Genomic DNA, 21,309 nt, shown 5'->3' on the forward strand with positions numbered 1-21,309 from the left:
ATTAATAGCACGACCACATGGTATAACGGAAAATTATAGGAGTTACCTTGTAGATTTGTGTATTTATTTTTCTAGAAAAAGGGTGCAACAAAGAGATCTAAATTCTATTATAGTTTGATACCCCCTCCCCCCAAATCACATGAAGTTAACACTGGGTTGGGTAGGAGACTAGGAGGACGATGTGAAACCTAGGAAGGAAATGTGAAACATAGTTTAAAGATTGCAGTTTCCTTCTCTACGAACTACAGACTTTGTCATTCATTGAGCTTAGCGTTTTTTCTCACTGAAAGCTTGCAGCTGATGTTGTGAGTGATGAGATGGTGTAGTAAGATGCATGGGGAACTCCTTATAAGGATTAAGGAAACCAACATACATTCTTTATTTCCGATTCTCTCCTAACATATGTAGATTAGATGATTGGAGTTAGTCAATGAACTGTGAAATGGGCATTGAAAGAAAATCAAACATTTCTCTGGCATTTAATAAGAGACTTGGATTAGGTTTTGAGACATTTGGAATTGGAAAGAAGCACTGCATTAGGAGTGAGGGAGTATGTGTTCAAGTGTTGAACATGACGATTAATGATTGGAAATAAGCACTGTATTAGGACTGAGGGAGTATTTGTGTATTAATTCCGGGAAGGAAAAGAAAATGAGTGGGGAGGTGAACTCCATTTTCCCTCCAAATATCAACAATTTTGGAGGGGTGGTATTACTCCCTTCGTCCCTTTTTAATCTTTACGTTTGGTATCATGCACACGATTTAACAACTAATTAATGTGGGTTAAGATTCCTTCCTTTGATATTTAAACAATGCAAATTATGTTTATTAATAATGTTTTCACTTTCAAAAATATGATATTAGGAAAGTGATAGATTATATTGTCCCAATGGGAAAATGTGAGAGATTTAATGCTCCAATGAATTTTCAGGATTAAAATAATCACTTGACACGATTTTTGACAGAATATTAAGGTCATTTATATGTTACAATATAAAAGGAAATATTCCAAACATAAAGATTAAAATGGGACACCCAAAACGGAATACGTAAAGGATGAGAAAGGACGGAGGGAGTATTAAATAGGGAGGGAAAATGGATCCCTCCCTCTCCTTCCTTTCCTTCCCCCAACCTTTTATCCAAATAAGGGAGCTTGTACCCTTCCCTTTCCCTTCCCTCCATTTTTGCTTATCCAAACATAGTGTAAGGAGGGAGAGAAAATGGATCCTCCTTCTACTTTCCTTCCCCCAATCTTTTATCCAAATAACGGAGCTCATGTCCCTCCCTTTCCCTGCCCTCCCTTTCTCTCCACTCCCTCTTATCCAAATGATGTGTAACAAAATTCAAGGAGAATTTCACAAATACCAATAAGGATGGTTGGCTTTGTTCGTTACACTCTTATGGTTGGAAGGACAATTGCCTCTCTTTAAATGGAGAAAAATAAATTTTTATCAGAAATTCTCTTTTAAGTTTTAAGTGCTTCAAGAATTCTCTCGTTTAAGGACACTGAATGTGTAAATTTTTTGATAAATCGAACTTCTTGGATATGTATAATTTTATAATGATATGTTCTTGCATATGTTCCGTAAAACTTTGAGCTCTCTGACACTTGGACATGTATTCGTGTATGACATAGAAATGGCTTTATGTTGGTAAATGGTACTAGAACTCGGATCTAACTGTTGCTTGATTCAGGCCCTCACTTATGTTGGTGCTGAGGGAGATTCGTGGAATATCCTTGCTGTCTCTGTTTTATTTGAGGTAATGAAAGTTTTAATCGGGATTTTATTGTATTACTCCATGGTTCCATTATTACTTGTTTGCTTAACTATTCTGATTCTGTATTATCTGTAACTTCGTGGTCGTTAGTTGACGAAAACACTACTTCCTAAAGTAGAAAATTGTTAAGTTGTTTGGTTGACAAAACTGCAACATCCTATGAAGTTTTACTTTACAAAGCTATTTACCTGCTCCCCCCCCTCCCATCCTCAATTAACTTCCTGGAATCAGCCATCCCTGAGAAATGAAAATTCACTAGAATTTAAATTTTCAGAGAAGTTCTGCTTTCAGCGTCCTGTGAAACAGCCACTTAAAATACCAGTGCCTAGTTATTCTCAATTGAAATTACTGGCCAACTTGTTAGTTTTAATGTCACTGAATAACCAACATATTCCTAATATGTAAAAGATCTCAAAAGATTATTTTATGGAATGTAGAGGAATACTTAGTATATCGCTGTATGACAAAAAAAATGTTCATGGCCTGGAGAGAAAGTACTAAATATATCACCTCGAACATAAAAAGAAAAAATAGGTTTTAAGGTCCTTAGTAGATAAAGAGTATTATTAAGTAACCGTGTGGGAAGATATAGGAATCACTAAAGTGATACGTTGTGAATGAAAAGTAATTTGTGTCTACTATCTAGAGATCATATGGACACGATGAGAGGATAATGAAAGGTACGGGAAGCTATCCAACCAGTATAACTCTCGTTTAAACTTCTGATTACCTACCTTCAGATGAAATTTGTTTTGATGATTGTTCTGAATTATTCACATTGAACCAGTGTCATCTTTCCTTTTCCATTTCTCCTTTCTTTGTGAGATGGGGACTGGTGTATAGTGTATATTATATCGGTAACTAGGTGCACAAAATCTTTTGGATACTGTAGTGAATTAGATTGTATCAAAATTTAATAGAAGTTAACATGTAGATTGAAGCATTTCTTCTTATATGTTAATGATTCCAAAAGAAGGGCACAACCAGGGAAAAAAGTTGTAGTGGTGAAGCTTACTGGCCAGAAATAAATCTCTAAAAGAAACTTCAAAGGATGCTTTTATAGTTCTAGAACATTGCAGCTTTGCGGAGGGGAAATCCTTACAAAGTACAGAAGTGAGGAAAAGAGCTTGCAATAAAGGGCACTCAAGAGCATGTAGCTAAATTTATCTCCATGGAAGAAAAATGAAAAGCTGATGCTGATCTATTTAATTTTGACCATTTTAGAAAAGTTGCATATCAATTCCTGATTTTTTTTTGAAATGTTATAGACCTTTCAGTCTTTCACTATACTGTACAAGATTTTGAATCAACATATAGTTATGTGTAAAAAAGATGTATTATATGTTCCTCTCAGGGAGGGTAGGGGTGTTGGCCAGCAGGTTATTGATTGGCAGTTGATCCATTTGCCCGGCATTGATCATGCTGGGAGGGATACAGACATACAGTCATGGATTTGGATAGCTGTTGCAACTTGCATATTATTTTTGGTTCTACTACGAGGAGTTCCCACCGCCTTCGGCGAATGGACTAATCTCCCGCGGGAGTTTGCATGGGTACCTCGATGGGCAGCATCCCTCCCAGTTGAGGTTTTTTCCATTCCCAAGGCTCGAACCCGAGACCTTGGTTAAGGAGCAAGAGGCCCTTAACCACTCATGCCAACCTCAATTGGTGTTGCAACTTGCATATACCTTAGTGGCCTCTGCTTTTGTGATTGGTCCCTTGAACAGAGTGGAAGACCAAGATTTATGTAGCTATTTGATCTGTTCTCATGCTGAAGTAAAAAATGCTTTAAATCATCGTAAACCAGTTGCATCATTGAAAGGGTTATTCATTTGTTAAACTTCCCATCAATCATTTTAGGAGGAGCTTCATTAGACTCAACTTCTGGTTGATGCAATCCTTTTGGGTTAGTGTACTTTTATAGTATGCTGTGCCCTTGTTTCTAATAGCAGGTCAAAATCTGTTTGTTTCTACAGATTGTCCATAACTGTCCAGATGATTTTCTCAAGATTGATAGTTTTTTCAGTCTAGCTACGGAGTTATGTTTGGCCTACCTTTACAAAGCTTTTGGGGGGTAATGAATATTTAAGTTAATATTTTCGAATATTTTTAGGATTAAATCAAATTGCGTAACTAATTTTTTCATGTTTACCTAATTTCTTTTTCAGTACTGATGCCATACTACACGATGAGTCCAAGAGGCAAGGTCTGATATCTGAGTTGTTTAACATTGCAAAGATTTTGTTGAGTCGTTTTGGAAATGAAGTAAGCTATTTTCTTCTTCCTGAGTTATAGACTTCAATATTATTCTGTTGCTATTGCTGTTCGGCTGTTATAGGGTATTTGTCATTATTTACAGAACCAATTAAATTTGATCATGGCATTCATGTTAGCTGGTTACAAGTGTGCTCGAGGCGCTACAACAGAAGCAAGCTTCACAAAGATTGTTGAGTTTATTGCAAATATTAGCGTGTTATTGAACAACTTTGTTGAAGGTAAGGATGAAGTTTGCTTGTTTTCGTTTTCCATTTGAAATATAGTTATCCTCTTATACTTCAACTTCAGTTGAATTTGTATTATCAATGATTCTTGGACTCTCCAATCACCTACATTGTACCCGTGCTGACATGAGTTGAACCGGATGTGGAGTATGGACACGCGAACGGGACACACTGTGAAAACAAAATAGATGTGGCTTCCCACAAAATGAAACTAAATTTACCAGGGAAGGAACAAATAGAAAAGCTGTTGTCAGTTAGACTTCATCCGAGTCGAAGGCTCAGTTTCAATTTTGTTTAGTGATATTTTTATTGTATTTTTACTGTCAAAAGATGAAACTTCTACTGTATATTGATGGCTTTACATTACCTTATTGATCTCTCTTCTGACGACACAACCATAAATTTCAACTGGAAATGATGATCATTAAATAATTTTCTGATTTAGGGCTACATGCCTACATTATAAAATCTTAGGACATTGAGGCATTAGTTAGTGTGAAATAAAATGGAACATTAGGGCTTTCGATGACCAGTGAGAGGTGCGTGGTTCCATTGTAGCTAATTGATGGTCAGGGGCGTCTATAGGGAGGTCTAATAGGACCTCCAGCAAGGGCCCCAAATTTTGGGGGGCCCAAAAAAAATTTAGTGGTAACTTACATAGCTCAATTATTGGTTATATAGTAAATCGTGTGAATAGGAGATACTTAATTGATTTGTGGATCAATGGTACAACCTTCTCTTAATATTTCATAGGTTGCGAGATCGACTCCCAATATGTACATTTTCTTTTTTGTTTTTTTAGTGTTACTAATCAATTTATTAAGAAAAGGGCCTCCACATAAAAATAAATAAATAAAAGACGGCCCTGTTGATGGTTGATGGTCTATGGGCAGAGAAATATATGTAAAGGTATCATACTCGCTATTATAGATCTACCTGCATTTGTATAATCGCATAATGAAGAGAGGAGGTTTACTGATTGCCAAGGGAGGGATTACCTGGTCAAAGAGTGAACTTATTGGGATTTACTCTTTCCATTCTTCTCCTATGTATATATTTTCATATCCTTACCCTTTTTATGGGACCTTTGATATCTTTACATCACTTTCTTTATATAAGCTAGCAAATGAATAAAAGAGATACCTTAGAAACTAATAATTGCTTTCTAATAGAAAAATATTAGTGAAAAATAAAACGTGCTTGTGTTTCCATGATCAAATCCTAATTTGACGCTTATTAATGTTTACTGTCCTTGTACTTTCAAAATTAATGTCCTTTCGTGGTAAACTCTTGGATCCATACCCGAGTCTGACACATGTATCCAAGATCTAGTATCATCAGTCCACTAATATGGTCTTGTGGTTACAAATTGACATTGGATTTCTTGGCTTGAGGCATGCTAGCTTTTTCTTCTCAAGGCTTGCTGATTTGTACAAGGGTGCCACTTCCTTTCACTATAATTCGTTATTGGTTATTAGTAAAAGCACAAATTTTTGTGCAGATAATTCCATTCTTGGGGTTGATGCTGTCCATCATCTGCAAAGTATCATTGGAGCTTGTCAAAACTTCTCCAGCGATTTTGCTAAAGATTGCATAGAGGCGATACATCTTTTGGAAAATAGAAGGTCCAATATGCGCAGGCTTCTGTATGCAAAACTTGCTTTTTGCCTGGAGAAAAATTTATCCTTTGCTGACCTGGTGTGTAAGATGGAACTTTGTCCGGACAAAAAGAGCTTCAAGAATGTGGCTACTTTCGTAGGTTGCACTCGGTCTGTCCAAATTGTTATAATGGATGCAAACGTACAGGTACGGGAATATATAGTATCTATGCATTGCAACCAGTATTGATTGCATATATATGATTCTGGTGGGGACTATTTTCCCGCAGGTTCAAGCGATTGGATTGCAAGTGCTCAAGAACATGGTTCAGAAAAGCAATAATTCCAAAGCCAGCTCCTTCCCGTTGTTGCTGACTGGAGAGCTGTTCAGAGATATTTTTATGGTCATCCAGAACATTATAATGGTATTCTGTGGTTGACCTAGAGTACTTTTTTCTTTGGAACTTGGCATGTCATCAGTCTGATGGGTTATAGTTTTGCTTTTGTGGCTAGAAACCTGTAACCAGAGAGTCAGCTGCTCTTGCTGGGGAGTGTTTGAGAACCTTGGTGCTTATGCAAACACTTCCGAAGGAAGTAGAGTGTCAAAAAGGTCTTATGAGTTTGCTTCTTGAAGCAGTTGTCATGATATTGTCTAGCACAGAAAACAGCTCTTCTGAGGTATTGCCATGGTCAATCCTTTTAGTAGAATTCCATGTTTACTGCTGAAATTGAAGTTTAGAATTATCTTAATTGTTCTAATCTTTGATTAATAAATTGTAGGAAACAAGTGACTTAAGAAGCACTGCCATCAGACTTGTCTCTCATGTCGCTCAGGTTCCCTCTGCTGCAGAACACCTGAAAGAGGTTCTGCTTGGAATGCCTGGCACACTTAGGCAACAGATCCAGGTAGTAATTCCCCCCGAAGCTAGCTTACACATGTTGCACCTTTTTGTTCCTCTGGTTTTGAGTATTCTTATAGCTAAGTAGCTAACTATTTTATGAAAAACATATCCTGCTCAAGATTAATTTTCCGCCCTTGAATCCATCAGTTGGGTGTATCTCTATTCTCTATTTTACTGTTGAAATTTTAGTAGAACGAGGAAATGAGGAATCAATATGGATGCTTCTCTTCGTGTGGAAACAAGTTTTGGAGTTGACAGAAGCTATTTATTCCAGGGATTGGTTGTGTACTTGTGTGTGCCTCTATGGTTTGATGGGTAATGTTGCCATGTAGATTAGTTTTAGGGTAATAAGGAGAACCAGGTTTGGTTTTAGGCTTGTAGCTTCCCAAGTACATCAGACCTATCGGTGGGAGTTTATTTGGTGTGTGGGCTGTGGTACACAGATACATGCCTCCCCGGCCTAAATGCATTCAACCTACCCAATTCCTTATATCACAGTAAATTACAGAGCCCTCTTCGCTAGCAGATTGACTTGTCGATTGACATTGTTTTCAGTATATGTTTTTCTTTCTGTGATGTTCGCGATTCTTCATCCACCATGCAGAAAATGCTCCAGCATATTTTTTTTGAACCCCGTGAAGTTTATTCAATGAGTTTTGCATTCATTTTACTGGGTTGGGTGTTCTAAAGTGCAACACGTTTTATTTTTACTTTTGTATGTACTTAAAGCATGTCCTACAAACTTTACGTTATACTCGGGGGCAGCGATGTGATCCCCTCTTATTTTTGAAGATTGTATCATTATGTTGTTCGATTTAGTATTTCATCTTCATTGTGCTCTTTTCTTCAGAATATTATCCGTGCATCTGTTACGCAAGAACACCAGACAACGCAGGTCAAACCTAATGCGGGAACATTAGAAATTAAATTGCCACATCAATCATATGAAAGTAAAATAGAAAGTTCTCCTGCAAATTCCCCATGTCAAACTGATGAAGGTGATGAAGAAGACGATGATTGGGATGCTTTTCAGTCATTTCCTGCAGCTACGAATGCAGAAGTTGTGGATTCTGTATCAAATGCTGAGAACCCCTCCATGCTTGAAGATGATGCTAATCAGGAGTTCTCAGGCTCAGTACCTTCTGATGAGTTACAGGAGACTGTTTCCGAACCTCAAAAAGATGATGAAGAAGAGGAAGTGCTTCGAGGATCGCCTCAGAAAATTGATGTGCATGAGTATGAAAGTAATGATCCAGCTTCAGAGGCATGTGAGAGTTGTGAATCCCGTGACTTTAGTAATGAATCTGTAGGTGCATCCATTCCGAATGACTGTCTTGCTTCATCAGATACCCAGCAACCTAGCAACAATTCAAAAGACGCAATTGAAGATGATGGTGTGATTGTAAGTTTGTTGGATAAGGAAGGCCCAAGTGATGCCTCATCAGATTCATTACTAGTTGAAGACTTCCCCAATTCAGCTCTTCAGTCATCAGAAAATGCTGCCGAACTTGAGGCTTCCAATTTAGAAGTAGAGAAATTGAATGCTGATCAGTCCCTAGAATCTGCAGTTGAATCCTCCATACCTGAGACCTCTGTTGACAATGAGATTATTGTAGCTCCTGAAAACGTTATGAGCTGCTCAGAATTATGTACAAGCCAGGGTAGTGTAATGGCAAGTAACGAACCGGATGAAAGCATCCTCAATTCAGCTCATCAAACAGCAGAAAATCCTGCAGATGTTGAGGCTTCCCATTTAGAAGCAGACAAATTACATGGTGATTTATACTTAGAATCTGCAACTGATGCCGTACTAAAGGCCTCTGCTGACAATCATAGTATTATGGCTTCTGAAAATGCCAAAAGCTGCTCAGAGTTTACTGGATCAGAAGACACACATCAGGATTATAGCAAAGCATAATAATGATATTGCTTTCACTTTTGTACAAATTATAGGTTGTCTAAATTTTATTTGTAAAAAAGATGGAAGAGTGGGATTTTTGTCTATGATAAACTGAAGTTGCAAAGTCAGTTACAACCTACAAAGTTACAATTACATCTAAGATCACTTCTGCTCCCCCATCTACCAATACTCGAGAAGAGTAATAGAGACAAAAAAATAAGAGCCAAGACAACAACGCTTACTATGTTCCCTAATTAATGACACATATTAGCACTGCTAAATTAAATAATTAGTCCTTTTAAGGCTTTATGTATCCTTTATCCTCCCACGCCTCTGGAATAGTGGGGATCTCATCTTTTACAAGTAGAACAAGATATGCCGATTTTTCCACTCATATTAGTGACATTACATTATTACGCAAGGTATATAGATGGGAAAATGAGTTAAACCAACAATTAGCATTTATCAAATGAGACAGAGCATTTGCAGGAAATGAGTTAGGACCAGTACTGATGAACACCACAACGCCCAAAAATCTGCTTAAACTAGTGTTTCCACTTCCCAGCAGTCCATAATAAATAAATTTAGTGTGGACATGGTTCTTTTAAGAACTAGCGTCAATACTATAGTCGTGCATTTCAACATTTTCCCTAAAAAAAAGCGCCCTAACTCCTACAACAGACCACTAGAAGAACGATTTCTAATTTTTTGTAAGGTGAGTTAAAGTGACATCCCGGACAAGAACCCCGTTTTGTTCAACTTAGGCTAACTTAACAGGCAACTTTACATCAAAATTGTGTGATACAAATTACAAACCTTAGAGAAATTTCTAAACAATCTCCTTGATTTGTGAAATATGTCAATTAAATAGCATTCTCATAAATATAACTACATTAGGTATGTGCACGCACGGATGTTATAAAATTATAATTTGACCATTTTTTTATTAAACATTTGAGTAACAAAGAATTGTTCGGAAATAAATTAGTACAAAAGATTTTGACCGATTTTCGAAAGATTAGTACTTTAGTCAAATATACTAAATATTTCCAGAAAAATTTATTGAAACAAATAAAAGAATAAGAAAAAAAAAGTTTTGGTGGAAAAAATTTCACTGGAAGTGACACGTGTCATTCTTGGTGTCTGTTTTAATATAATGTAATAGATAGATAAATAATATACGGAGTATAATCTAAAATTACATATACTCCATACAATCTAATAATTGATATTTAAAATATATGTATTTTAATATAAAAATCACTGTATTTAATATTTAGTTTGTACGCCCTCTGTTCCATAATGTTCCTCGTGTTTACTATTCATATGGTCAAAGTTTAAAAACTTTGACCGTAATTAATAGTATGATTAAGAGTATAAATGTTAATTTGTGGGATATCGTTGGATTCGTTTCAATATAAATTTTCTAAATATCAATTTTTTATAATTTTTACTAATACGAAATTAAAATTATTAACGGTCAAAGCAGTGTATTGGAGACCGTAATAATGAAAAAGTAAGGAACATTATAAAACGAAGGGAGTATATTTGGATAATTTATTTATCAAAATATCTCTACCTTAATATGCTTTGCTCGTCAATCATCTGATTGACTTGATGGAGCTCTAAACTTGACTCCAAAACAAACCCTCTCCTTTTTTAGGGAAACAAACCGACTACCAATGTACATACAAAATTAAAATTAAAAAAAAAAAAAAAAAAAACAAAAAAAAAAAAAAAAAACAAACAAACAAACAAAAAAAGAAGTAGCGAATAAACGTTGCAAGCATTTGCGAGAGGGGGAAGCAGCCATTGAAGCTTTTTCGAGAGGTGGAAGCAGCCATTAAAGAGGAAGAAGCAATTTCAATGGAGGAGAAGCCCAAACTACTGATACTCTACGCAACTCAGACCGGTAATGCCATGGATGTTGCTGAACGCATCGGTCGAGAAGCTAATCGCAGAGGTTGCCCTGTCTCTCTCCTGTCCATCGACCAATTTGACCCCGTAATTTCCATCTCTCTTCACTTTTGCTATTCTTTCAATTTTATACTTCCTTTTACCTACAATTATTTTGTTTACTTGAATTCTTTCTTTTGATTGTTGAAAGTAGGAAGAACATGCTGATTGATCGATTGACTGGGTGTTCATAACCCTATATTTTCTTATTGTTGATTGATTGACTGACTGTTAATTGAAATGGAACTTTGTTTTGATGTCGAAATTGAAGTTCCATTTTTGTTCATAATTTGAGTGGCCAGGTCAGGAAAAGGCATGAACTATTTGTAGAATATTCTTTAAATAGGGAATTCATGGTACTCCAGTATTTTGTTTGTGTTTGAGTAAGGAAACTCTGCTTTTGTGAAACTGTAATTGATGAACTTTTATTATATTTGCATGAGATTTCCTGAACTTTATTGCTTAGAGTCTTACACGTTATTCTTGTGCACAGACTCAATTCAGAACATTGGTAAAATAATTGCTTGGACGTGTGCGTGTGCGTGTATGTGTGTATTAGTATAAGGTTACAGTGTAAATTTTCAGGCTTAGATAGTTTAGTGCTTACTACATTCGTCGACTGCTGTCGCATTATGGATTTTAATACATTGTTCTTTCTCGTCTTAGGGTTTGCTGCCCAATCAAAGAGCTGTAATTTTTGTTGTGTCTACCACAGGCCAGGGGGACACACCTGATTCATTGAAGGTTAGTGTTGGATGATTCATTGAAGGTTAGTGTTGGATAAAGAACACCATAGAATTTTCATATTTTATCCATTTCAATGACGAGTAATCCAATCTTTTTAAGTGCAGGTGTTTTGGAGGCATCTATTGCAAAGGCACCTTACTCGAGACTGGTTGGGAGGAGTACACCATGCAGTTTTTGGATTGGGAGACTCAGGATACCAGAAATACAATGTAATACTACTTCTAGGGTTCTCTTTATCGTTGGGCAACTATGGTACCTCTTTCTATCTTGGTAGGGATTTTGGTATCTGCTTATGTTGTATATCAGTTAGCTCTAGATAATGAAGCATGTGCATAGTGCTTAAAAAAGGCTACTACGTGACTGATTCATGAAGGATTCTGATGGGTACTATAGATAATTTGTTATATACTTACAGTCCACTGTCTACAATGGGCCAATTCATTAAGAAAAGAACTGCTTACTTATTTTCTTATGCCTTTCTATAAGATATAGTAGAGTAAGAAATCAGCTTATGTAACTTAATTCCAAAAAATGTATAATTGCTAACTATTTGTACGATTAACATTCCCATTTACTGCACGTCTGCACCCCTTCAATGCAACCAACATCTCAGTTAGCATTTTGAGATGCATATTTTCCTTTTTGAGGCATTTGTCAGAACCTTATTTTGTTCCATATCGTTGTAGTTTGTTGCAAAGAAGCTGGACAAAAGGCTTTCAGATCTTGGCGGAACACCTATTATTGAAAGAGGTCTTGGAGATGATCAGCATCCATCAGGGTAGGCTTGGATCTACAACGTTTATGCTAAATAATACATCTATGCCACCATGAAAGATCAATATTATGTTTTACATGTTACGCTCATCTGTTGTTGCATTATCTAAAAGTTCCTACAGCTCATAATTTTTATGTGACTCGTTCAGTTAACCTTTTGTATCCTGTTTACTATTGTTTCTTGGGACAAGGTCACAAGGACATGATATCAGTATGTCATATTGACTTAGCTTTTTTCTTCATTGGTAAATCAAGGTACGAGGGATCTCTAGATCCTTGGATGTCTTTATTATGGAGTTCATTATATCAAATAAATCCAAGCCTCTTTCCGATCGGAGTAGATGTCGTTCCAGATATGAAACTTCTGGATCAATCTAAAGTGTCTGTAAGATATCATGTCAAAGATGGGGCGAGTTTAATATACTCAACTACGCCAGGTAACTTGTTTCTGCTTCTTGAAATTGTAATAAAATTGGGGGGGTTTTTCCCTCCATCTTATATAGTTCTAATCTACTCGATACTTAATTGGGAGAGGTAGTAAACTAAATTTTGTTTGTCTACCGGAAGTTTCACTGTTCTGCTGTCTCACTCAGACCAATTGTTGGTACTCCCTCTGTATTTATTTAAGAGATACACTTGCCTTTTCCGGCCGTATTTATTTAAGAGATACACTTGCCATTTTTAGTAATTTATCAACCCCACCATCTAATTAAATAATGTATCTACACCCCACCCCCACCCCCAACTCCCTAAAATGATATGGTCCCCACTTGTTTTTCTTATTAAAATATCTACTCAACCCCACTTGTTTTATTACTTTATTTCATTCAATTCTTTTTCTTAATACTCGTGTCCGGCCAAGTGTATCTCTTAAATAAATACGGAGGAAGTATTCATTAACTCTGGACCTTTGAAAATTTATGCCTTTATGTCATAATGCTTTCCCTTTAGAAAAGTCATTTTTTGTTTATTTCTATCAGATTTGGAGTCCAGGGCATCGCAGATTGAAAGAGCTCGCTTGATGTCTCCTGCGAGATTTCCTTCAGATAAGAGTAGGCCTCACTGCTGGTTAAAAATGGTATATACCACATATTTTGCAGCAATGTGTGATATGTATGGTTATTCTCATGATGATGGGATTTCCGTCGTTTCGCTTTTTATGCTTAACATGGTTTCTTTTGAGATTCTTTTGGTGTAGGATTTAGGCGACTCTTATATGTTTGGTATCTCTAACAGTTAGTGCTGAGACTTGAGATTGTTGAGAGCATTATTTTCTTCCTTTAGGCTTTTTAAATCTGTTATTGCCTTCTTCCAACAGTATTTCTAGCCAATAAAAGGGGCCCAAATAAGGTTTGAGTAAGAAATTATGTTAACATTTCACTGCCATGTAGTTGGATGATTGTAGCAGTATAGATATGGAGAAACAGACGTACAGTTCCTTTAACATCTGGCCTAGAAACTGACTATACGCTGGTTTTTACTACTAACTTACAAGTATCCTTTTACATAACTCTTGTTTAACTTGACTTTGACATGTTAAGCTTTTAAACATGAGTTCTTTTTGATGAATTAACTTTCCAGTATGGATATGTGTCACACCCTAGTGCAGTTGCATTACTTGCATATGGATATAGTTAAAGTGACATATGTCATTGCACCAGAGATGATGTAAGATCTGTGCTGCATAATATTTACTTTCTTTTGTGTAGGAAATACAATAAATATGATATTTTCATTTAGTATTGTTTGATCGGTTGAAAATTACTCTTTCAGACAAGAAACTGTTTACTTACACGAGCAGGCTCTGGGAGAGATGTCCGACATCTTGAATTTGGATTTCATTCAATTGTAAGTTTTATACTTCAATAAGAAAGGTACTGGTTGACAACTGTTTAAATTAAGTGTTTCCTTGTAGTTGAAGCAATTCAGTCATTTTTCAGGAAGTTGAATATGAAGTTGGCGATGTGGTTGAGATGCTTCCATCTCAAAATCCTGATGCTGTAGATGCATTCATACGTCGTTGTAACTTGGACCCTGAATCAATCATCACAGTACGTAATTTTGACCGCTACAGGTTCCTTCTGCTCTTTTTGAACTTGAAGATGTAAAATGAACTTTAAGTTGTTACTCACTATTTATACATCAAGAAATTTGACATTGACATCATGGAGTATGGAACATAATAAATAGGTTGTGGTTGTCATAAACTGAAGATTTTGGATAGCTTAATTTCTCCCTTCTCAATTTTGCTTGCCTTATAAAATGGAGAAAAGAAACTGAGTAGCCTTTGTTTCCTTTGTAATTCCAGCAGAAAATATTTAGATAAGATACTAGAAATCAAGTAGAATAGTTTATTGAAAGATTAAAGGAATGAAGATGATATTTTGTTGTATTGATGCTGCTCCTGTCCTATTTAAGTCTAGGAATAAAATGGAAACATTATCGCCAATGCAGGTTCAATTGAGAGATTCAAGCAATCCTGATGCTGATGTTGATGCTGATGCTGCATCTGGCCTACCCGTCAGACTAAGAACATTTGTGGAGTCGACCATGGATGTTGCCTCTGCTTCCCCTAGACGTTACTTTTTTGAGGTATTGTTAATTCTGGAAGTTAAAGATGTTTTCCCAACACCATTCGTCTTTCATTCTTTTGAACATTCCACTTTGGTATCCCTGTCTCCATGCCTTATAATAATGCACTGATAGGAATACTTCTGAAAGATTTGAACTAACTGTGCCACAGTTGGACCTTTTTGTCCAACTGCTACATAGGTAGGCTGCCTCTTTCAGATTCCCTACCCCCTCCCAAGGTGGAAGCCTCTTTAGAGGCATCGGGTTAATGTTGATGTTAGTATTAGTTCTTTTGTTAGGTTCTGAATATTATCTTGTACTGCAGGTGATGAGTTACTTTGCCACTGCTGAGCATGAAAAGGAAAGACTAGAATATTTTGCTTCAGCTGAGGGCCGAGATGATTTATACCAATATAACCAAAAGGAAAGAAGAACTGTCCTTGAGGTGAGTTTTTTTCTTTTTTCTTGGAAGTAAACTTGACATATATATATATATATATATATATATATATATCCCAATCATCTGCCATCTTCACAAGTTCATTTATTTCATAAATCTGGTCAATGGATTTTAGGTTTTGGAGGATTTCCCATCTGTCCAAATGCCGTTTGAATGGTTGATTCAACTAATTCCCCCACTGAAAACTAGAGCCTTCTCTATTTCTTCCTCTCCTATCGCTCATCCTAATGAAGTGCACTTGACCATGAGTGTAGTGTCATGGGTGACACCATTTAAGAGGAAGCGGTATGGTCTTTGCTCGAAGTGGCTTGCCGGACTCGATCCTCAACAAGGTGTTTGCTTTATCATTCTTAAAAAATATCTTAATTGACTGAAGCATTTTTGTCAAGAACCCGAGATGTAAAATGCTAACTTCTGAAAATGACCTATACAGGAGTTTTTGTGCCAGTATGGTTCCAGAAAGGCCTACTTCCTGCCCCGTCTCCATCACTTCCCCTTATTCTGATAGGACCAGGAACAGGTTGTGCTCCTTTCAGAGGGTTTGTGGCAGAGAGAGCTGTCCAGAGTCAATATGGTCCAACTGCTCCCATTCTCTTCTTTTTTGGTTGTCGGAATAAAGAAGATGACTTCTTATACAGTGATTTTTGGTTATTCCATTCCCAAGATGGAGGGGTTCTTTCAGAAGAAAAAGGCGGGGGCTTTTATGTTGCATTCTCGAGAGACCAGCCACGGAAAGTTTATGTACAACATAAGATGCAGGAGCATGGGCAGAGAGTGTGGGATTTGCTCAGTAATGGGGCTTCTGTATACATAGCTGGTTCCTCAACCAAAATGCCTTCTGACGTTATGTCAACTTTTGAAGAGATCATTAGCAAAGAAAGTGGGGTTCCAAAGGAAGCTGCTGCAAGATGGCTCAGGGCATTGGAGAAGGCTGGTAGGTACCATGTCGAAGCCTGGTCCTGAGAAATGTTTTGTCTTAGATGCTGCTGAATTTAAGTTTTAGCATTAACCATTGAAATTTTAATTAAGAGAATTATGAATTGTCAATTTACCTTGTCTTATAGTCAAGGTGTGCTGTAAATTGTAATTTTGTAATGCTAGATGAGCTTCTATACAGGCATCAAACACATGCATTAAGCTGCTTCCACTTTATATACTGCTACGGGATGTGTCGGCTGGAGCTATATTGGTAAGGGGCGTCTTAAAATTTGGAGGAAGAGGGGATGTTGAGAGGAGAGAAGTTCTCTAACCAAGCACCATTTGTTAGGTTGGAAGATTTTTATCAAAATGTATCGGAAGTAACATTTGTTAGGTTGGGAGTAGATCCGTTAAATGGGTCGGTCGGGTTGGGTTATAAAAATTTACTTTCAGGTTCTAATTTATTTATTTATTTTACGAATTAACTTACACTTCAACCACTGCTATCGGCGGCGAAAGAAGGCGACCAGTGAAGAGGGACAACGGGGTGGCGAGTCGGGAGGTTTCGGCGAGGGTTGGCGACTCCCGTGATATCTGTAGCAAGTAGTTTCTTTGAGTTCTCTTTTTTGAATTTTTTTCACGAGTGAGAAAAGGTACTCCTTACTACAGTTCCATTTGGATTGGCGATGTATAGGTCTAAGTCGCTAATTTAATTCGCGATGTACTGCTGACTCGTAAAAAAAATTAGACCGGTTTTGTTGATGATATGGACGGTAGATTGAGAATATATCGAGATTGGTGCGTATCTTGAGAATATGGATGGGCATGGGTCTAGGACCGGACTCATACCCATTTTTAAGGGTTTGGGTCTACCCAATGGATCTGGGCGGATCTGGATTCATGTTTTTAAAAACGGGTCTCGGTCTTGGTCCAATATTCTCAGACCCAGACTCGGTCCAGATCCTGCCCATGAACCCAGTCAATTATTAGAAATTAGAAATAGTCTAAATAAGCTCTGTTTTATTGGACTTATTTTAACTGAACTTATTTTATCTGAAAAAAAACTTATTGTGTCTGAACTGGACTTATTTGTGTCTCAAAATGTCTGAAAAAAACTTATTTTTGCTGAACTTATATTATCTGAATTTAACTGGACTTATTTGAACTTATTTTATCTGAAATAAGTCAAAATAAGTCGAACAGAACAGAGCCTTAGATACATGCATGCATTAGTATTTTGGCACTAATTTGCGAATTGTGATATTTTATGTATTGAATGTTAATATGTGATGGTAAATGACGGTTAAATTAATGGGGCGGGAAAATTTTCTAAGACAAAAAAAAATAATTATACTAGATCCATTTTTTACCCGAGACTCATTAAACCCACTGGATCCTAGATATGGGTCTGAAAAATAGATCTGAGGAGGATTTGGATCCGCTTAAAAAATATGTGTTTGGGTCTGGGTCTCATCAGACCACCCAGATCCAGCCCATGCCCATCCCTACTTGAGAATTTTGATATCTTTTTGCAATTTTGACGAGACGTGTTACTAACCTTTTTTTTTTTTTTTTTTTTTTGACTGTGTGTGAAAAAGGAAAAAAAATATTCAGAAAACCATCTTGTTCAGAAATTTTCCTTATCCTGGTAGTAGTACTCCATATATCACAGTGAAGCACAGCTTTCTCATCTCTCTATCTCTTTCTCTCTCTTCATTTTTGAACTCCAAAATGCTTTCAATGGCGGTTCAACCTAACATCAACGCCATTGCTAAACCTTCAATATACCAGTCTCCGAAACTATCTCTTAAACCCTTCAAAACTCCCGCCTTCGCAAACCCAAAACCCTTCTTTTCTTCACCATCATTTTCTCAATTGAAGAAGAAGAACAATTGGAGCCTTTTTGTTGCCCCTGAAACTATTTCTGATGTCGCAATCATGGGAAATGAGGTAGACATTGATGATGACTTGCTTGTCAACAAAGAGGTGAGGTTTCTCTTTCTTTCTTGCTCAATTTTATCCTCTTTTGTTAATTTCTGTTCTTCAAATTGGGAGAATTGATGTGGGTTTTTGCTTGAATTCTCTGGGCATGTATGAATTAATTGGAACTTTTGGGGGTGTTTTTGATTTTTTTGCTTGAATTTTGGCTACTCGAATTTTGTTGTATTGGACAGGTTTAGTTTGAATTCTGTTTATGGGATGAATTGAAATATTGATTAGAATTTTTTGAATGATTTTGAACTGTTATGTTAGTTTGCATAGATAGAATTTATGTTTGGTGGTGAAGAAATTGAAATTCAAGGAAATTTTCATGAATAATTGTATTATTTGGGTGATTTTGAACTGTTATCCCGGTTTACCATTGATATACATATACAATTTCGTATATATAGGATTAAAAGTTCGAGTTATTAATGTTCCTAGCTTGATCATATTGGTTTGGCTTGTTCAGTGTTTCCAGATTACGAAATTCTGTGGACTGAGTACAATACTACAATTCACAATTGATTGGTAGATTGTGTATAGTGTTTAAGTTGTGACTGATTTGATTTGGTAATTGTATTGTGAATGTAGAAGCTCAAAGTGTTGGTGAAACCAATGGATAAACCAAGGCTAGTATTGAAGTTCATATGGATGGAGAAAAACATAGGTCTAGCCCTAGACCAAACCATACCTGGTCATGGTACAGTACCACTAAGTCCTTACTACTTTTGGCCTCGTAAAGATGCTTGGGAAGAACTCAAAGTATTGCTTGAGAATAAGCCATGGATATCCCAGAAACAAATGATTATTCTTCTTAATCAAGCCACTGATATCATCAACTTGTGGCAACAAAGTGGTGGTAATCTTGCATCTTAGAATGCTTCTTATGTTGTATTTCATTGTATTTTGTAGGAGATCTCTCTCGCTTTTGTCAACTAGAAAAACTGTTACTTCATTGTCATATCCAGTTGATTGAACGAACATAAACATGTCATATTACTTTGAATTTATGTATCTATTTTCTGAGGTTCAATTTACACAGGAACGAAGATAAACATGTCATATTTTTCATGTTTGGTAAGGTCACGTCTTTTTTATAAGCAATCAAGCCTGAACATAACGAGCAGAAGAAGCTCTTCTTTCTAAGTGATGTCTAGTAGGTTAGTTGTATCGAGTTCAGTTTCTGGTTATGAGTCTTTTGGTTTTGGGTCCGGTCATGTTTAGGTCATAGTGTCATACTACGTAGCACATAGCACACTACATAGTCGTAGCTAAATCCCCTGCCAACTTCTAAAGTTCTGCCTGCAACAAGATTCAACCTATGTTTTTATATCCTGTATAATAAAAAGCATCTTGATCCTGAAATAACAATCTTCATTTTGGCTCCGTTTGGTAGGGCGTTTTCATGGAAAACGATTTTCCCCTTTTCAATTATTTTACGTTGTTTGGTTGGGTAAATGATGGAAAACAATTTGACATGACTCTCTAAAAGGTGGAAAACCCTTTTCCATTTGAAAGGGAGGGAAACCACTTTTCCTTCTTTCCTCCTTACCTCCATCTCCTTTCTTCCCCTCAATCTTCACCATCTTCTCCCATTTTCCTTTATGGTACCAAACAAAGGAAAACTAGTTTGGAATTGTGTTTTCCCTTGGAATATGTTTTCCATGGAAAATCATTTTACAATGAAAACGTTTTACGCCTTACCAAACGGAGAATTTAAGTTTTTTCGTCCCTCGGCCTGTGCCCAGTTGCCAAACTTATTCCCATTGACAAACTTTTGTGAATTAAGACGATTTAAGAATTTAATAATAGCAAAATGGTCAAAAAGTACCTTGTGTGTTAGTTCACTTTGTGAGCTAGTACCTTATTGAATTTTTTTGTCTGCCTAAATTTTTGATACATTTTATTAACGGATTTTTCATGAAATACCCCCGAGTTTTGCCATAATTCACCAAACGCCGATGAAGTTTCAATAATTCATAAAGTACCCAATTAAAAAAGAAAGGCATCCCAAGGAAAGTGGACCCCGAGCTAGTATGGGAGCAGGAATAGAAAGAAGCGTTCCAACAACTCAGAACTTACCTAACTCAATTTCCGACGCTGGCTAGACCAAAGCAAGGGGAAACCCTATACTTGTATGTGGCAATTAGTCTAGGGACTGTGAGCGCAGTTCTCCTTCGGAAAGAAGAGAAAAAGCAACAGCTGGTCTACTTCACCAGCCGAACTTTAACGGGGGCCGAGACTCGGTACCCCCTCATCGAGAAAGTAGCTTATGCAGGGATAGAGCTTTGCCAATCTTTAGAAGTCGAACAAGTATGCCTCAAAACTGATTCACAGCTTGTAGCCAACCAGATCCGAGGGGAGTATGAGGCCAAATGGCCAAGTATGACAGCTTACCTAGCAAAAATTAAATCCTTAACGTCAAAGTTAAGATCTTTCAAAGTCATCCTCATCCCCCGAGGACAAAATACACAAGTTGATGCCTTGCCAAAACTAGCAAGTTCAACGCACATCGGCCTGAATAGGTCGATCCATCTGTAAGTTTACCAAGAGAGAAGCATTGATCTACCACCCCCTACAGTATGCAACCTGCATCCCGAGCCAAGTTGGATGGACACAGTCATAGCATACATGGAGAGGGGAGAACTCCCCGAAGACAAGCTGCTAGCCAGGAAGTTGAAAAGGTTCAACAGATGGTTCATCATCGACGCCAACGAAGAGCTAATGAGGAAATCTTTCTCAACCGCCCCACTACTAAAATGCGTCGGGCGCGGCCAACCGACGCAGACTATATTCTGTGAGAGATCCACTTGGGCATCTGCGGAAACCATATCAGAGGAAGAGCCTTAGCCCACAAGGTGCTCCGGGCCGGATACTGGTGGCCCACCATGGTTTCCGAGGCAAAAGCGATGACAAGGAAATGTGAGAAATGCCAGAAATTCGCCCCGGCTATCCACCAACCAGCACAAACCCTACAATCAACATTGTTCCCCTTACCATTTGCACAATGGGGGTTGGACATCATCGGTCCATTTCCCTCGGCTGTAAATCAGAAGAAGTGGTTGATTGTAGGAGTTAATTACCTTCGTCCGAAGCAAAATTCGTCGACAAAGTGAACGGTGCAGAGCCCCGAAGCAAATTCCAGTGGCGAAGATTTGAAGAATTCAAAAGCAAAAAAGCATTGGAATTTGTTAAAACTTTAAGAAAGCGGTGTGAATAA

The 21,309-nt window shown here is 37.1% G+C and overlaps 3 protein-coding genes across 8 annotated transcripts in view; all 3 read left to right on the forward strand.

Moving 5' to 3' along the window:
* LOC110786879 (protein SWEETIE) overlaps positions 1-8,833 on the forward strand; it is a 40,314-nt gene extending 31,481 nt beyond the window's left edge. For all 3 annotated transcript variants that reach the window (XM_021991458.2, XM_056840729.1, XM_056840730.1), the window contains 9 exons: positions 1,696-1,761; positions 3,756-3,853; positions 3,948-4,044; positions 4,139-4,274; positions 5,782-6,086; positions 6,169-6,303; positions 6,392-6,556; positions 6,659-6,784; positions 7,631-8,833. In XM_021991458.2, coding sequence (XP_021847150.2) covers positions 1,696-1,761; positions 3,756-3,853; positions 3,948-4,044; positions 4,139-4,274; positions 5,782-6,086; positions 6,169-6,303; positions 6,392-6,556; positions 6,659-6,784; positions 7,631-8,698 — 2,196 coding nt within the window. In that variant the 3' untranslated portion in view covers positions 8,699-8,833. The remainder of the gene's footprint in view (positions 1-1,695; positions 1,762-3,755; positions 3,854-3,947; positions 4,045-4,138; positions 4,275-5,781; positions 6,087-6,168; positions 6,304-6,391; positions 6,557-6,658; positions 6,785-7,630) is intronic.
* Positions 8,834-10,476: 1,643 nt separating this feature from the next.
* LOC110786880 (NADPH-dependent diflavin oxidoreductase 1) lies at positions 10,477-16,413 on the forward strand. Of its 4 annotated transcripts, none has more exons than NM_001426370.1 (12): positions 10,477-10,684; positions 11,303-11,380; positions 11,488-11,592; positions 12,070-12,161; positions 12,413-12,594; positions 13,138-13,235; positions 13,931-14,005; positions 14,098-14,208; positions 14,612-14,749; positions 15,054-15,173; positions 15,304-15,520; positions 15,622-16,413. In NM_001426370.1, exons 1-12 carry the CDS (start codon positions 10,547-10,549, stop codon positions 16,149-16,151), a joined length of 1,884 nt encoding a protein of 627 aa, NP_001413299.1. In that variant the 5' UTR covers positions 10,477-10,546; the 3' UTR covers positions 16,152-16,413. The 4 variants fall into 4 exon arrangements, with proteins under 4 accessions (NP_001413299.1, XP_056696712.1, XP_056696716.1 ...); XM_056840734.1 differs by having other exon boundaries at positions 10,561-10,684; positions 11,352-11,405; positions 11,488-11,653; positions 15,622-16,315; XM_056840738.1 differs by having other exon boundaries at positions 10,561-10,684; positions 11,352-11,380; positions 11,488-11,653; positions 15,622-16,315.
* A 1,284-nt stretch (positions 16,414-17,697) lies between these two features.
* LOC110786882 (30S ribosomal protein 3, chloroplastic-like) lies at positions 17,698-19,214 on the forward strand. Its single transcript, NM_001426369.1, has 2 exons — positions 17,698-18,092; positions 18,681-19,214. Exons 1-2 carry the CDS (start codon positions 17,838-17,840, stop codon positions 18,963-18,965), a joined length of 540 nt encoding a protein of 179 aa, NP_001413298.1. The 5' UTR covers positions 17,698-17,837; the 3' UTR covers positions 18,966-19,214.
* The last annotated feature ends 2,095 nt before the right edge of the window (positions 19,215-21,309 follow it).

This window comes from Spinacia oleracea, chromosome 1 (genome assembly GCF_020520425.1).
Source record: "Spinacia oleracea cultivar Varoflay chromosome 1, BTI_SOV_V1, whole genome shotgun sequence".
Classification (NCBI taxonomy): domain Eukaryota; kingdom Viridiplantae; phylum Streptophyta; class Magnoliopsida; order Caryophyllales; family Amaranthaceae; genus Spinacia; species Spinacia oleracea.